At 43.2% G+C, this 18,343-nt stretch overlaps 1 protein-coding gene across 5 annotated transcripts in view; it reads left to right on the forward strand.

Moving 5' to 3' along the window:
* Positions 1–17,660, forward strand: part of EDA2R (ectodysplasin A2 receptor) — a 208,881-nt gene extending 191,221 nt beyond the window's left edge. For all 5 annotated transcript variants that reach the window (XM_075834271.1, XM_075834270.1, XM_075834272.1 and 2 more), the window contains 2 exons: positions 16,869–16,904; positions 16,971–17,660. In XM_075834271.1, coding sequence (XP_075690386.1) covers positions 16,869–16,904; positions 16,971–17,147 — 213 coding nt within the window. In that variant the 3' untranslated portion in view covers positions 17,148–17,660. The remainder of the gene's footprint in view (positions 1–16,868; positions 16,905–16,970) is intronic.
* Positions 17,661–18,343: the final 683 nt, after the last annotated feature.

Genomic DNA, 18,343 nt, shown 5'->3' on the forward strand with positions numbered 1-18,343 from the left:
ACGCGTCCCTCTCGACATCCGGCCCGACATTCCTTGATGACGATGCAGCCTTGTGAGCGCTGCAGCCAATCACAGGCTGCCGCGGCCTCTGCAGCCAATCACAGGCTGCAGAGGCCTCTGCAGCCAATCACAGGCTGCCGCGTCAGAAAAGGTCGGACTGGAGGAAGAAGAGGGACTCGTCAACAAGACAACGACCGGGTACGTATGAAATGCTTTTTATTTTATTTTTAATCAGCAGCCTCTTTTCTCTATCAGTGATTGATAGAGATAAGTGGCTGCCGATTTGTATAATGTTTTTGACCGGGTTCGGTCAAAACGGGTTCGGCCGAACCCGGTGAAGTTCGGATTCGCTGCGAACCGAACTTTACCGGAAGTTCGGACCGAAACCGGGTTCGGTTGTCCCGGTTCGCTCATCTCTAATCACTACAGTAAATTTTCAAATGTTCATATTTGTGGGAGCACAATATATATAGTTAAAATACAGTGAATTATTACAGTTGAAACCCCCAAGAAGTGACCCCGTTTTAAAAACGACACCCCTTAAGGCATTCATTTAGTAGTGAGCATTTTGACCGGAGACATACACCCTATAAACTGTAATGTGTGTTCCCACGGGTATGGCAATACCCTAGATGTGGCTGTTATCAGCTGCATGGGCACGCAGCAGGGCTCAGAGGGGAAATACGAGGGGGGATAAGCTGTGAGGAGTTCCTCAGGTTAAGTAATACTGGGGTAGATTAAAAATCAAGGGATGTATGATAAATTTTGAAGCACTCTTTCATACGGAGCCTTAGTTTTTAGGGACACTTGTCACATTGATATATTGTGTCCTTCCTTATCCCCCTCTTATAGCAGACTTTGTACCTCTTTTGACTTTTTCCTTTCTTGCCAGTTTGGGGAACTTCTCCTGGAAAGTGTTGCCCTGGTACGATGCGTGTGGCCCTGTTTCCAGAAGTACTGGGTGCCCCACTTTCTTGGTCCCTAAAAATTAGTTTCTTGATAACCACCTCTTGAAATTTCAGGAAAGATCCCCTCTGGCCAGTACATCAACGTAGCACGTACACATTGTACAATGCCATCTGTATGATGTGCACGGCCAGCTTCTTATACCACACCGCATGGCGCTGTAGAGCTTCAGGGCTTGATCTGACAAGTCCACCCCTCCCATGTACCTATTGTAGTCCAGGATGCAGTCTGGTTTGGGGGTCTCTGTACTGGTACCTCGTACAAGTACATGGGTACTGGTATGGCCATGTATTGTTGTCAATACAAGGACATCTCTCTTGTCTTGTACGTGACACACAGTATGTCGCTGCTAGATTGTGCCCTGCTCTCGCCACTTCTGAGTGTTTGCCCAAGCAGAGTCTTAGGGAGGCCTCTCAGATTTCTTATAGCAGTGCCGCATGCCGCAGGACTTCTGGAAGAGAGGCAGTTGAAGAGTGGGACGCTGGTATAAAAATTATCCAGGTAGAGGTGGTAACCCTGATCCAGCAGCACCAAACCCCACACAATTTTTGCATTAACTCCCAGTAAGGGGGGGGGGGCATTCTGGGGGCTGAATACTGGTGTCCTTCCCTTCATATATCCTAAATTTGTAGGTATACCCTGATGCACTCTCGCACAGCTTATACATCTCCACACCTTACCTTGCCCTCTTACTCAGCAGGTACTCGCGGAATTGAAGCCTCCCTTTAAAATGTACCAAGGACTCATCAATAGAAATACACGTCTCGGTGGTGTATGCTTGGGAAAACCGGGCACTGAAACGGTCTAATAGGGGTCTCCGTTTATACAAACGGTCAAAACTGGAGTCATCTTGGGCAATGCTCATTAGGAGAAGCAAAGTATTGCCTCATTTATTTTTTTTTAGGTTCCAGTTCAGTTCTGAAGTTGCTTTGAGGGGCCCATATATTAGACACCCCTATGAAACACCCCATTTTAGAAACTAGACCCCTCAAAGTATTCACAAAAGCATTTAGAAAGTTTATGAACCCTTTAGGTGTTTCACAGGAATTTAGAGCAAAGTAGAGGTGAAATTTACATATTTATTTTTGTCAGAAAATCCTTTTTATAACATTTTTTTTCTATAACACAAAACGTTTTACCAGAGAAACGCAACTTAATATTTATTGGCCAGAGGTCTTGTGGTGCCAAAACAGTGGAAACCCCCCAAAAGTTACCCCATTTTGGAAACTAGACCCCTTCAGGAATTCATTGCAGTTTTCATGGGGTGCATGCGACTTTTTGATCAGTTTTTATTCTATTTTTAGGTGGTGTGGTGACTAAAAAATAGCAATTCTACTATTGTTTTTTATTCTATTTTTTTTACAGCGTTCACCGTGCGCTATAAATGACACATTGACTTTATTCTGCGGGGCCATACGATTACGGCCATACCATATGTTTATAGTTTTTTTTTATGTCTTATGGCGTTTGCACAATAAAATACGTTTTGTAAAAAATCATTTACATTTTGTGTTACCTTATTCTAAGAGCCATAACTTTTTTATTTTTCCATCAAGAAAGCCGTGCGAGGACTTATTTTTTGCGTAACGAACTGTAGTTTCAATCATTACCATTTTTAGGTACATGCGACTTTTTGATCTCTTTTTATTCCATTTTTTGGGAGGTGAAGTGACCAAACAATTGTGATTTTGGTACGGTTTATTATTATTTTCTTTTACGGCGTTCACCGCGCGGGATAAATAACAAAATAATTTTGTAGTTCAGGCCGTTACGGACGCGGCGATACCAATTATGTATAGTTTATTTGTTTATTTATCTATTTTAATTAATAATAAAAGACTGATAAGGGAAAAAGTGGGACTTTTACTTTTATTACTTTTCAAACTTTTATTTTCTTATTTTAACACAACTTTTTTTAACTTTCTTTTTACTTTATTACTTTGTCCCACTAGGAGACTTGAGGGCAGGAGGCCCTGATCGCTATTCTAATACACTGCACTACATGCGTAGTGCAGTGTATTAGAGCTGTCATCTACTCACTGACAGCAAGCATAGTGGGTCCTGACTTCGTCAGGACCCACTAGGCTTCCGTTGATGGCATAGCCGAACGCGATTGTTTGGTGTCCGGTTGCCATAGTTACAATCGCCAGCCGCTATCGTGTAGCAGGCCGGCGATTGTAGCTTTACCCCTAAAAAGCCGCAATCGCTATTGGACGCGGCTTTTAAGGGGTTAATCAGCGGGGACACAGCAATCGGTCCCCGCTGTAGGAGCTGTGACAGCTGCTGTACAAGACAGCAGCTGTCACAGCTCCTGTATGTGTCGGGAGGATAGCCGTAATGGCCGTTATTCCCGCGACGTACTATTAGGTCATGGAGCGCGAACGATACAGCTACCATGACCTAATAGTACGTCCAGGAGCAGGAAGGGGTTAAACTTATTTTGCCAAGTGGATGCCCAAACACTTAGTTTGTTTAAATCCGCTTGCAATTCACAAACATCTTCCATAGACTGAACATTACCACATAGCTTGGTGTCATCTGTAGAAATAGTGCTATTAATCCCATCCTCTATATCATTAATAAAGTTTAATAATAGTGGTCCCAGCACGGAACCCTGGGGTATACCACTTATAACCGGGAACCATTCAGAGTAGGAATCATTGACCACAACTCTCTGGATACGGTCCTTGAGCCAATTCTCAACCCAATTACAAACTATACTTTCTAAACCTATAGTCCTTAATTTACTCATTAGACGTCTATGAGGGACAGTGTCAAATGCCTTTGCAAAGTCCAAAACCACTATATCCACAGCGGCCCCTCTGTCTAGGCTTCTGCTCACCTCTTCATAAAAACAAATGAGGTTGGCTTGACAACTTCTGTCCTTAGTAAGACCGTGCTGGCTGTCACTTATAATAATATTTTTGTCACATAATCCTGTATATAGCCCCTCAAAATTTTCCCCATGATGGATGTTAAGCTTACTGGTCGATAATTACCCGGGAAAGACCTAGAGCCCTTTTTGAAAATAGGCACCACATTTGCCCTGCGCCAGTCCCTTGGCACTATACCAGTCACTAGAGAATCTCTAAATATTATGAAGAGGGGGACAGAAATAACTGAACTAAGCTCTTTAAGAATTCTAGGGTGTATGCCATCTGGTTCCGGGGCCTTGTGCACATTTATTTTATTTAATTTAGCTTGGACCATATCTACATTCATCCAATTCAGTATATCGGCGTTCCCCGGGTAATTATAGAACAGTAAGCTTAACATCCATCGAGGGGAAAATTTTTGAGGGGCTATTAAGGGACTATATACAGGATTATGTGACAAAAAATAGTATTATAAGTGACAGCCAGCACGGTTTTACTAAGGACAGAAGTTGTCAAACCAACCGTATTTGTTTTTATGAACAGGTGAGCAGAAGCCTAGACAGAGGGGACGCTGTGGATGTAGTGCTTTTGGAGTTTGCAAAGGCATTTGACACTGTCCCTCATAGATGTCTAATTGGTAAATTAAGGACTATAGGCTTAGAAAGTATCGTTTGTAATTGGATTGAGAATTGGCTCAAGGACCGTATCCAGAGAGTTGTGGTCAATGAATCCTACTCTGAATTGTCCCCGGTTATAAGTGGTGTACCCCAGGGTTCCGTGCTAGGACCACTATTATTCAACTTATTAATAAATTATATAAAAGATGGGATTAATAGCACTATTTCTATTTTTGCAGATGACACCAAGCTATGTAGTAATGTTCAGTCTATGTTCGTGAATTGCAAGCGGATTTAAACAAACTTACTGTTTGGGCGTCCACTTGGCAAATGAAGTTTAATGTAGATAAATGTAAAGTTATTCATCTGGATACCAACAACCTGCATGCATCATATGTCCTAGGGGGAGCTACACTGGGGGAGTCACTTGTTGGGAAGGATCTGGGTGTACTTGTAAATCATAAACTAAATAAAAGCATGTCAATCAGCTGCTTCAAAGGCCAGCAAGATATTGTTGTGTATTAAAAGAGGCATGGACTCGCGGGACAGGGATATAATATTACCACTTTACAAAGCATTAGTGAGGCCTCATCTAGAATATACAGTTCAGTTCTGGGCTCAAGTTCATAGAAAGGATGTCCTGGAGTTGGAAAAAATACAAATAAGAGCAACGAAGCTAATAAGAGGCATGGAGAATCTAAGTTATGAGGAAAGATTAAAATAATTAAACCTATTTAGCCTTGAAAAAAGGCACATAAAAAAAATATGGTGAAATTATGTTCAATGTAAAACCCCCTAAAAAAAAAAAAGGGGCCACTCCCTCCGTCTGGAGAAAAAAAGGATCAATCTGCAGAGACGACAAGCCTTCTTTACTGTGAGAACTCGGAATTTATGGAATAGTCTACCGCAGGAGCTGGTCACAGCAAGGACAGTAGATGGCTTTAAAAAAGGCTTAGATAATTACCTGGAACAAAAAAATATTAGCTCCTTATGTGTAAACATTTTTACCTTCCCTTTTCCAATCCGTTGGTTGAACTTGATGGACATGTGTCTTTTTTCAACCGTACTAACTACGTAAATATGTAACCCCTCCCCCTAGTCAGCTGCTCAGCAGGAAAGAAGCTGCAAAGAAAAGAAGATTTTTAAATTGTGTTAGTTTTTGCTATCTTCTATTTGTAAGCACTCAATTCAGTTATCTCGCACGATATCACACACAGGAACACAGCAATACAATTCGGTTTTATAACTCCACTTATATCACAAGCCACTTCATTTCAGCTAGCCCAGAAGAGAGCAAGTGTCTTACAATGTTAGGGGTTTGAATGCACCAGTTAAAAGAACACAAATCCTATTCTATTTTAAGAAAGAAAAAGCAGATATACTTTTAATCCAAGAGTCACACCTGAGAACCAACAAGTCACCAAACTTTCACCGTTCCCATTATAATCAATGGTTCCTCTCGCATACCGTCGGAGTCGCAATAGCTTTTGCTAAACGCGTACTCTTCATTCTGCATAACTCACTTTCAGACGACAAAGGTAGATATCAATTTTTCAAAGGACTTTTTGCCGGATCCTTAGTAACGATAGGGAAAATATACACTCCAAACACTAATCAAGCTTCATTGATTCCTTCTTTATTGGATGAGATCAGACCCTTGGTTGAGGGGATTTTTCTATTGGGTGGAGACTTAAATGTTGCTTTAGATCCGTATCTTGACTCATCCACAAAAAAAATCCTCGCTTTGTCCATAGAGCATTGTCCCATATTAAAATATCTCATTCTTATTTTGTAATTGATGTTTGGCGACACATGCACCCCAATACATTAGATTATACGCACTTCTTTACTCCACATAATTCCTTTCATAGACTAGATTATTTGTTCCTACCCCTTCCAGAACTGTCGCACCTCGTAGAAGAACAAATCCTTCCTACTGTTCTCTCAGACCATTCCCCATTACTTCTCCGAACTTCATTAGCTCATTGTCCTACGTAAATGAAGAGTTGGTCACTTAATGAGAACCTTCTCAACTCCAAAAATTTAAAAAGCGAATCTCTAACACTCTAAGGCCTCATGCACACGACCGTAAAAACTCCCGTTACTACGGGTCGTAATTACGACCCGTAATAACGGGCTCATAGACTTCTATTGGCGACGGGTGCCTTCCCGTTTTCTCACGGGAAGGTGCCCGTGCCGTTGAAAAAGATAGAACATGTCCTATTTCAGGCCGGACATGGACAGTCCATAGAAGTCTATGGAGCTCTCGTAATGACGGGTGGCTACATGTGTGCACCCGTCATTACGGCAGCGTTGCTAAGCGACGTCAGTAAATAGTCACTGTCCAGGGAGCTGAAAGAGTTAACTGATCGGCAGTAACTCTTTCAGCACCCTGGACAGTGACTACCGATCAGTATAAACCTGTAAACAATAAAAATAAAAGACTTTCATACTTACCGACAACTTCCTGCTTCCTCCAGTCCGGTCTCCCGCCCGTTGCCTTGGTGACGCGTCCCTCTCGACATCCGGCCCGACGTCCTGGATGACGTTTCAGGCCATGTGACCGCTGCAGCCAATCACAGGTCAATCACAGGCTGCAGCGGTCACATGGACTGCCGCGTCATCCAGGGATGTCGGGCTGGGTGTGAAGAGAGGGACACGTCACCAAGACAACGGCCGGGTAAGTATGAATTTCTTTAACTTTTATTACAGAAAAGGCTGTCCCTTCTCTCTATCCTGCACTGATAGAGAGAAGGGGCTGCCGATTAGTGCAGTGCTATTTTGCCGCCAAAAACGTGCCTGTAAATACGGGTGGAATACGGGTGACACCGGACCCATATTTACGGGCACGGGTTCGTAAATACTGGTGCAAAACGGGTGGAATACATGTGACACCGGACCCGTATTTACGCCAGTATTTACGGGTGGGAAAAAATACGGCCGTGTGCATGAGGCCTAACTTCTTATTTTAAAAAGAACACCCCCAAACACTGTTCCATATCAATTATCTGGGAAGCCCATAAGGCTGTGATTAGAGGGGAATTAATCTCCATTGGCTCATATCAATACAAAATACAAAACAAAATACAAAAACAACAACCTTCCAAATGCTACTCGAACTGCAAAAAAACAAATATATTTATACACGGAGACTGTGTCTAAACTTATGCTATCGGTAATTAAAAAGAGAAAAGCTAGATCTTTTATTCAATCCTTGAAGCTACCGAATGGCTCTAAAACTAGTGATATAAAGCTAATATCTAACTCATTTGTTGACTATTTTTCCTCCTTTTACCAAATCCATTGAAATGAAACAGATAACGAAAGGAAAACAAGATATTAACTTTTTTAGCATGTCTAACCCTTCCGCAACCCTCCACTTCACAGCCAACTGCCTTACAAATTTCACACAACCTGAACTCCAGTATATCCTGTCAAAGCACCCCTCTGGAAAAGGTCCAGGTGGTCTTCCGATGCAATACTACAAAGGATTTCGTTCGGAATTACAGCCTCACCTACTTGATCTTTGTAACGCCATACTAAATGGATTTAGTTTTCCTAAACAATCACTAGAAGCCCATATCACATTGATACATAAAGAAGGTAAGGACCCAGGACTTTGTGTTCAGCAAAGAGACAGGTCGGTAGTTGCTACAGACATAAAAATATTTGCAAAACGAATAGTTAGCTGTTTAGGTACGTTACTACCTTCTTTAATTCAGAACAAGTAGGATTTATGGATTTATTCAAGGCAGAGAGGGGAAGGATAACACATTTCGATTATTACACTTGATTCAATTAGCTAACTTGAAACGCCAACCCTTAGTGCTATTGGGGACTGACACGGAGAAGGCCTTCGACAGGGTAGACTGGACATTCATTCAAGAGACGTTAAATCGGTTTGATATTCCTAGATTGTTTATTTTAGCTATACTGCTAATGTACACACAACCAACAGCAAGAATTTGAATTAGCGGTACACTATCACACCATTTTCAAATACTAAATGGTATCAGACAGTGTTGCCCACTCTCTCCTCTGTTATTCGTTCTAGTAATAGAAACGTTAACCCAGAAAATTAGGCAATACCCTGACATGTTCCTTTGCCAAGCAAATTGTGGACGAATGTAAAACGGAGTTTACTCAGTTTCGTGCTGAACTTTCCTCACTTTCTACAAGGGTGGACACTCTCGCCCATGACCATGCCACGGAGACTGCAACATCTGCAACTATGCAATCTACTTTGAGACGACATTCTGCTCAACTGTTTACTCTGCAACAGCATCTTGATTTTGAGAACCGTAAACAATCTATGTATTTGTGGCCTACCTGAACCTATTCCTGCATCAGATCTTTTCTCTACATTGTCTACCATCTTCAATAACCTACTGGGTCATCCACCGAATACCCATATTGAACTCGATCCTGCTCATAGAGCCCTGCGCCTGCTGAATCTGGATGATCAGCGGTCCAGAGATGTCATCTGTCGGATTCATTTTTATGCCATAAAACACTATCCTGCAAAAAAACAGACAACACCCTACCATTTCCCATCAAGGTACGCAGATACGCATCTTACCGGACCTATCTAGACACACCTTGGCGCAACGGTCAGCCCTCCTGGAGGTTCTCCAGAATGGAGGCATCATCTATAGATGGGGCTTCCCCTTTGCCCTGATGGTTGGACAAGAGGGTCAGACCTACACTTTTAGAGCTCCCAGTGATTTACCTGATATCCTTCGGGACCTAGGCCTTCCTCCCATTACTATACCAGAATGGCCTTCGCTGTTGTCCTCTGCTGACAGAGGCGCTCATGTGGGATTCCCTACTTATTCGCACCCGCCGCCCGCTAGGGGTCGCTCCCGTGAAGTCTCGGGAGATGGTCTGGACGCGAACGGGACAGGGAGACTACACCGCCTAGGGATCCTGCCTGTTCAGCCTGAGGGACTGTGATGTTTGACGCCCTGTTTGAATGTGCCAGGACTTATTTCATTGGTTTTCCTTAGTTCCTGGAAGTCCTCTTTAGCTCTTGCTTAAATGTGGATGTCTAATATGCTTTGTGCCTAAAATATTGTTTTTCCTGCATTTTTAACATGCCTTCCCCTCTCTTTTTCAATTTATCTGTCATAATGGCGGTTTATACTTCTACTTTTGTTATTATACGCTGGGGAACGTGGAATGCTCTTATGCATAGTTGTCACCTTCCCCCTGTAGGTGCCGGACCAATCCGGAGCTCAGCGGACACTTCTTGGTGCTTCGCAATTTTGTGCTTAGCTAATGTGCAGTCTCTTTTTTGCTGTTTTTTTTGTTGATTTCTTTGTTTTCCTTTAATGCTGAGATTTCTATCCCTAGACTGTTCCTTGTGGTGATCCTGGACTCCTGCTTTTCCTGCCTGTTCCGGAACGTTTCAAAGTGTGGTTCTGCCTACGCCCATGGCTGACCTCACTATAGCCTCCTTCAATGTGAAGGGCTTGAATATGCCCAAAAAGAGAGCACAAATCCTGCATCATCTTCACAAACGTAAGGTACACATTGCATGTTTCCAGGAGACACACTTTAAGGAGGCTCACTCCCCTACTATTAGACATAAATATTACACACACTGGCGTTTTAACTCTACTGGTCGCTCCGGTATTGCATATAGTTCTATCAAACAGGTGAAACGCGCTCTTTCACAGCTTCAACTATGTGATGCTTGGCGCCTTCAACACCCTTCTGACAAAGATTATAGCTTTTACTCCTCTTCGCACGACACCTACAGTCGCTTGGACTATATTCTCCTTCAACACCATGCCCTTCGCTGGGCTACTTCCACGTCCTTTGGCAATATATTATGGTCTGATCATGCCCCACTGTATTGTAACCTAAACCTTCCTTTTCTCACGAAATGTCCCTGGTCCTGGAAACTTAATGAGTCCCTACTTCTTGATGGGGCCTGTAGTGCTGAACTGCTGCAAAAAGTCGAGCACATCACATCCGATCATGCCCATGATTTCACGTCTCCTATGATTCAGTGGGAGGCCCTTAGATAAGTGCTCCGAGGTGTCCTCATAAAACATGGAGCACGCCTTAAAAGAGAAAGGGCCCATTACCTGAAACTTACTCTCCAAAAAATTTGCTCCCTGGAACTGGCTCACAAATGTGCTCTTTCTCTTCTGCTTTTACGGGAGTTGCAGACTGCCTGACAAGACGCCCGGCGTCTGTTAGACTCTGCTCAAAATCTGTCTCTCCAAGTTTGCAGGAGCAAGTTTTATGAATTCGGTAACAAAAGCGGATGCATGTTAGCCAGAGAGTTAAAGGCTCGGTTGGCCCAATCCCATATACCAAATATTAAATCTTCCTCTGGCCACGTGGTCCATACGACCCCCGAGATTGCGGACTGCTTTCACCAATTTTACTCTGACCTCTATAACCTTAGGCCCCCTGCTGCCTCTTACTCTCTTACTCCCCGGACTGGGCCTCTATCCCCTCTCCTTTCACGCCTTTGTCCAGTGAGATGGCTGAGGAGATTGGTGCTGATTTTACCTCACCGGAGATCCTTGCAGTTATCAAGGACCTCCCGGGGGGAAGGAATCCCAGACCGGATGGGTACACTGACAAATTTTATAAAACATTGGCTGACTCTGTGATGCCATTTTTGCTCCAAGCTTTTAATTCTATCTCCCCTGAAGTTTTGTTTCCCGCTGGCTCCACCTTAGCCCATGTTACGGTCATCCCTAAATTGGGCAAAGATCCTCAGCTTGGCTCCAGCCCCTTGCTCAACGTCTATCTAAAAATGTATGCCAAATAGTTAACGAACAGATTGAATAAACATCTCCCTAATTTAGTCCATGCGGACCAGGTGGGATTTGTGCCTGGCCAGGAGGCGCACGATAATACCCTTAAATACCCTTTGATATTATTCATCATGCCTAGGCTCACCATATCCCCCTCATGATTCTGTCCCTAGATGCCGAAAAGGCGTTTGACAAGATATCCTGGCCCGCCCTTCACCAAACTCTTCAACATATAGGACTCGGACCTACCTTCATGGCCCTTTATCATTCCCCATCTGCCAAATTAAAAATAAACGGCTCCCTCTCTGCGCCATTTGCTATTCATAATGGCACCAGGTAGGGCTGCCGTTTATCCCCATGTATGTCCTCGTTATGGAGCATCTCATGGCCTCCATTCGGAACAGCTCGGATATTAAGGGTATTCTCCTAGGCGGGACAGAATACCAGTGCTCTGCATTTACCTATTGGTTTATCTCAATAACTCGCATATATCTCTTCCCTCATTGACCCATTTTGGAACATGGTCCAATTTTAAGAATAACTTCTCCAAGTCGGAGACTTTGAACGTATCCCTTCCTTCCTCGACACTATCGCTCCTCAAAAGTAATTTCCCCTTCTCCTGGCCTGCTGATGGTATAACATATTTGGGTACACGTATAAACTCTGATCTCTCACAACTGTTTGCCAATAACTTCGCCCCTTACTAGCCAAATTCCACACAGATCTCGCCTCTTGGTATAAAAGGGAATTCTCCTGGTTTGGCCGTATTAATATTATTAAAATGTCACTCCTCCCCAGACTGTTGTACCTCCTGCACCCTCTTATTGGCTACGTATCCAACAATGTTTTGGATCCTTCGTATTGGTCGTTCCCGTCTCAGTAGGATGATTCTTACTCGCTCCAGGGACGCGGGTGGGGTTGGTCTGCCGGACTGTCGTCTGTATTATCTGGCGTCGACTCATGCTCGTGTGCTTTACTTCTTTCATAATTATGACTCTAAACTTTGGGTTCGTTGAGCCCAACAACTCTGCACTCGTACCCTACTACTCTGCTATGGACCCTGCCTGGGAATAGACGGACACCGCCTCTTTTGTTGTTCTCCATACCCTCTCGGCTTTGCGGTCCTCTGGGGTGGGGGGCTCACTGGTTGACCCACTGGGCCCACTGACCCCGATTACTGACAATCCTGCCTTTCCTGTGGGGGAGGCACGTCTTTCCTTCCTGGGTAGGTCTCCTGCCAATCCTATGTACTTCGCTCAGGTCCTATTCGATTCCTCTCTACTCTCATTAGCCACTATCTGCCCAGCTGATACGCCTTCCCCACGTCACATATTTGAATACTCCCAGTTAACAAATTTCTATAGTGTTACTAAGCGCCAGGCTCACTTTCACCGGCCGCTTACTGACTTTGAGTGCTTATGTGTTTCCACTCTGTCCCCTGCACACGCCATTTCCATACTCTATAAAATTCTCCTCTCCCAGCCTCATCTCCCATCCTTCTGCTAGGATTGGGAGACCGAATTGAATACAACATTCTCTGACGCACAATGGAGACAATGTTTTTTCCTTTGCCAGAAAAGCCTCGATAGCCATACAATCTCAGGAAACTAGCCATAAAATTATTTCTAGGTCGTATCGTGTCCCCACTGCCCTGCATAAATGGTACCCGTCTGTACCTGACACGTGTTGGCGAAGTGGGGCGGCAGGGGGAAACATGTCTCATATTTGGTGGAGTTGTCCCTCCTTGCGGAGTTTCTAGGAGGCGGTTCTCCAAATTATCTTAGAAGTTACTGGGGTCTCGGTCCCTAGCTCACCCGAGGCGGCCCTTTTATTCATGTTCCCTCTGCCACTACCCATTTACAAACGCTCCCTTCTTCGACACCTCCTCCAAGCTGCCAAATCGGTTATCCCTCGCAGGTGGCGAACGGCAGTTCCTCCACTGTTGGATGAGTGGTTCCAGGAGGTCGCCTTACTACAGCGAATGGAGCACCTTCTGGCTCATTCTGCGGCTGCTTCTACAAGATACAAGGACACTTGGTCTCCATGGCTTAAGTTCCTTTCTTCCATCTACCGTAATGCGGTGACCATATCCTCTCCCATGGGACTCCCTCGGAGCGGGGCCTACACACAGGTATGTTGGGGTTTGCTTGCTCCAGCCATGTTTCTGCGAGGTGCATAGCTGCTTCTTGTTTACCCATGCTAATCCGGAACCGGAGTTCAGGTTCGCCATGAACCCCTCCCCCATCCCCTTGTCTCTCCTATGTCCTTGTTTGTTTCCCATTCTATTTTCTCCTTCCCTTCTTGTGTCTGTTTTCAGTTGTCATTGGTTTCCTGGGATTGCGCTCACTCATTATTACCATTGCATTTTAGGACATATAGGAAGCTGAACAGTTGTAACAATGCTCCCTTTTATTATTCTTCCTCAGACTGCTGTAGTATTTTGCGCTTTCTATAGGTTGTGATGTTCACTCTCATGTTTGGGCTGTGCCCTCATTTGTTATGATTCTTTCTATTGTGGGGATACATTTTCCCTAATTGTGTTTGTACCTGTTTGTATTAAAACAATACAAAATCATGAATATGAAAAAAAAAATATCCTATATAATTACAGCTCCAGAACTAAGCTCCGTACATAAATACAAAACTAGAACTAAGCTACATTTTGTGTCCCTATATATTTTTTAGGTCTCCTTTGTGCCCCCATATATGTTAGGCCCAGGGGCACTGCTAGGGTCTTAAAAGATCAGCGGCACAAGCCCTGAGACATATATAATAATAAGTATGTAAAATAAACTTTTACATACACATCGGAGATAGCATATCTCTAAGACTAAGGCTCCTATAGCTACACCGTCTCAGTATACAGTATCATACATGATAGGCTTAGATACATGGTCCCAGCAGACAGTATCACAAATAATAGGCTTAGTTACATGGCCCCAGCAGGCAGTATCACACATGATAGGCTTAGATACATGGCCCAGCAGACAGTATCACACATGATAGACTTGGAAATGGAAATTCGTCTCGGGGGATTTTTCTGCTTTTAATTTTTTCCTGATGTACACCACCAAAATTAATTTAAACACAAATGAAAAGGGAAAGGGGAAATTAAAGGGAGAGAAGGGCAAGAAGCATTATGATTAAAAGATCTCTTAAAAAATAAAACAACAAGCTTAGAGAGGTATGTATGTATAACTAACAGGGATAGGGTGAGCGGTCCCTCATTTAAGGACACCCCATTAAATTTACAGATCCCATTCAGCCTATATATCATTGGAATAGTTGAATGGGAATGAAGAGGGAAAGGTGCATGAATCAAATGTCAACAGTAGGGCGCATTCAGAGGCCAAACTATGTTATATCGTTTGTGTACCTGGAGCGCCACACTAAATTGCTTTCTGATATTAGATTTGCTCTTGGAATGAGCGCTAAGTGATGCATTGAGTGCGTCTCTCACTAGATGTTATTACGCAACCAACTGCACGCGCCAGTGTAGTAAAGTGTCAGCGTTACATGATTATGTCATCTGAGCCACAACGCATTGTTATTGTGGATGCGAGCGGCACCAACGTTCCTGTTCTCCGTCCAACCCGGCCTCCTGGGATGAAAAACGCGGCAAACGGCGTGCAGGCAGATCAAAATCTGCCTCAAAATTTTCTGCCTGCAAAAAAACTCAGTGTGAACATACCCTAACCCTGCCTGTGACAAGTGTGAGTCAGCCAGCCATCATCCACCTGCCTAAACAACGTCTAAGAACTGTGTCTCTCATATAGCGATCGTGGCATTTAAATGACTAGAAACAGAGGGGCGGCCCCTTGTAACATTGCAACGCCGCCCCCCGCGATGTGATTGTGGGGTGCTGTTGGTTGGCATGGCAGTCTGGAGGCCTGCTTAAGGCCCCCAGGTCTTCCATCTTTGAAGGGCTTCATAGGAGAGATTCAGTATCACGGTATACTGCAATGAATTAATGTTACAGTATATCATGCAAGTTAGATCGCTGGTTCCAGTCCCCTAGGGGGGACAAGTTAAAAACCGTAAAATAGAAACATTTTAATAATTTAAAAAAAAAAAAAGTTTTCCCATTTTCACAATCTAAAAAATTCAAAAGTTAAGATATCAACGTACCCGTAAAAGTCTGAACTGTTACAATATATAATTTTTTTAGACAGCAGGGTGAACGAAATTAAAAATGAAAAACTCCAGAATCGCAATTTTTTTGTCACTTCAACTCCAACAAAAAATGGAATCAAGTTCATCAAAAAGTCTCATGTATCCCAAAATTAAAACTACAGCTCGCCTCCTAAAAATAAGCCCTCATACCACTTAATTGACGGAAAAATAAAAAAGCTATGGCTCTCAGAATGTGGCGACAAAACTCAAATATTATTTTTAACAATCAGTTTTTTTCCTTGTAAAAGTAGTAAAACATAAAAAAACAATATAAATTTAGTATCACCGTAATCGTATTGACCCACAGAATAACGTTAACTGCTGTTTTTACCGCACAGTGAACGGCGTAAAAACAAAACCCCCCTAAAAATTGAGGAATCTGTTTATTTCCTATTCCACCATACAAATATTTGTTTTACAGTTTCCCGCTACATTATATGGTACAATAAATGGCCCTTATACAGCAATATTGATGGAAAAATAAAAATGGTATGGCTTTTGGAAGCTGGGGAGGAAAAAACTAAAGTGAAAATGTAATGATAGGGGTAGGGAAACGGAAAAGTGAGCCCTAATCTACCCGCCACTCTGTCCCTGCCTACTTGCAACGACCCGCCCTAGGCGACGGGGTACAACTGGGCGGCGGTCCCTACGCTCAGTAAGTGCACGAGACAAACAGACAAGGGTACACAAAGCTAAGGGAAATGGGGAAGTTGCCCACGGCAACACCGTGAGCAACGAGAGAGGTGAACGAGCCGAGTCAAACCAGGAGTGTACGAGGTACCAAACGCAGAGCAGAAGAGTAGTCAGTAAGCCAGGGTCAGTATAGAGCAGGATCAAATAGTCAGGAGCTGTAGCTGGGCCAGGAAACCACACGAGAAGAATCACAAGCACTGGAGGAACAGGAAAGACAGGTATAAATAGACAGAGGGCGGGAGCTAGCTGAGTCTGACCAGGCTGCGATAGGCTCTCCCACTCCTAAGCCTGCCAGCCTGAGTGGTGGAAGCTGGAGTCAGTCTCAGAGGCATAGACTCAGGTGCCGACTGATTACCTATGGGCGTTAACCCCGCTGTGCCTGGCAGATCCTTTACAGAAAATCCGAAAAATGGTTGCGGTGGGAAAGGGTTAATGGGACTGAGTTGTAAGACCAGGTAAAGCCGTGACTATATGTTATATAATGTAGCCATGCTGCACTCACCACACCTCATAATCTACAAGCGAACAAACAGGGTATGCCCACACATAGCAATAAACACTGTAGATTTTCTGCATCGTAATACAGTAGCAGCAGTAATCTCACCCACACACTGCCAAAAAAATCAGCCGAAAAAACGTTCATAAATTGACCTGCAGTGCTATTTTTTAATCCACAGCATGTCAATTTTATGTTTTATCCTAACAAAATTCTATTCATATGTGACATAACAAATTTGTGTCTAATTTTTTTATTTTTTTTGCTGCAGATTCACTGCCATGGATCTACGCCCAAATCTACAGAGGTAACTACTTCCTTATTCTTGTAATATTTTATTGTTATATATTCTATCATTTCTTTTCTTTTCCAGATAATCAAGAACATCTTCAATGAAATAAGCCCTGAGGTTCTGGGTCCTATATCCCTTTCTGCTCTCCTCAAACACCCAATTTTTCATGAACTTGTGGAAGATTGTCTACTTTATAAACTCTCAGTAAATAACTTATTACCCCCACTTAACCCCCGTAATGACCAGACGCAAGTTTAAGTATATGATGGAAAAGTGGCTGTAACTTTTGCATTCCTCTTTTATAAAAGTTATTGTTCTGGGTTTTGCTTTATTTATTTTTTCATTTTCACCCATGTAAATGTGATTACGGTGCCTCTAATTTATATAATGCAACCCTAAATATGATATAATAGGACATATTACAGCCGAAAATCCCGGCTTAACTATTAGCCATTATACTTCCGGCCACAATACGGACACAAAAGTGTTCCCCTATTGCAGTCGTGTGAAACCGGTTTTACTTTGAGTATTGAAAGTGTAGTTTAGCATATTTGAATTGAGGCAAAGGTGTAACTGATTTGGCAGGAGTGTTTTTTGTTGTTTTGACTGACAACCATGCACCTGACCCTACAGACGTAATATCACTCATGCAGCCTCATTCATTTACTATTGTTAATAGGCAGCACAAGAGATTAAAGAGGTTGTCTCACCTATTTAGCATAATGGACAACATATGCCTTAAAGGAACAGTGTCACCCCAAAAAAAATTTTTATATCAGTTTGATGTTAGTGTTTTATTAAAAACGTTTGTATTTATTTGTGTGTTTGTGTGTTACTTTTTTTTATTTTTACACTTTTTCTTCCCTATGGGGGCTGCCATTTTTTTTTCCATTTCTGTATGTGTCGATTAACGACACATACAGACATGGAATACGGCAGCTCCAGTCCCATAGGGACTGCAAACGGGGCCCGTTCCATCCACTATGGTGTATGCCGTCTGTGTGGGAACACGGACCAATTTGAAATGCGCGCCGTCCGGCGCCATTTTCCTGTGGACAGTAAGATTACTACTTCCGGTCGCGGCGGTGACTGGAGCAGGTAAGTGATTTCTATGTATGTTCGTGTTTTACTGTGTGTTTACTAGTGTATGTTAACCTACTACACTGTGTGTTAGCTCAAAAAATGGCGACACACAGTGTAGGAGGTTAGACCGTTCAATCCCCTCGTTTCTCCCGGCACTAGCCAGGATAAAGGAGGGGGGGATTCTGAGAGCTCACTAGAGCGAGGGATTTTTTCCCAATTTTGCAGCATAAAGCAATGTGGTTGCTTTACCACATGCAATGCTGCAATTTTGGGAATTGCTCCATCTAGTGACCAGCAATGGGAAATATTATAAATTAGAATCCAATTGAATCCAATTTATAATATTTCCTGACTCGTGAAAAAAATAAAAA

The sequence above is a fragment of the Rhinoderma darwinii genome, chromosome 8 (assembly GCF_050947455.1).
Source record: "Rhinoderma darwinii isolate aRhiDar2 chromosome 8, aRhiDar2.hap1, whole genome shotgun sequence".
Lineage (NCBI taxonomy): Eukaryota > Metazoa > Chordata > Amphibia > Anura > Rhinodermatidae > Rhinoderma > Rhinoderma darwinii.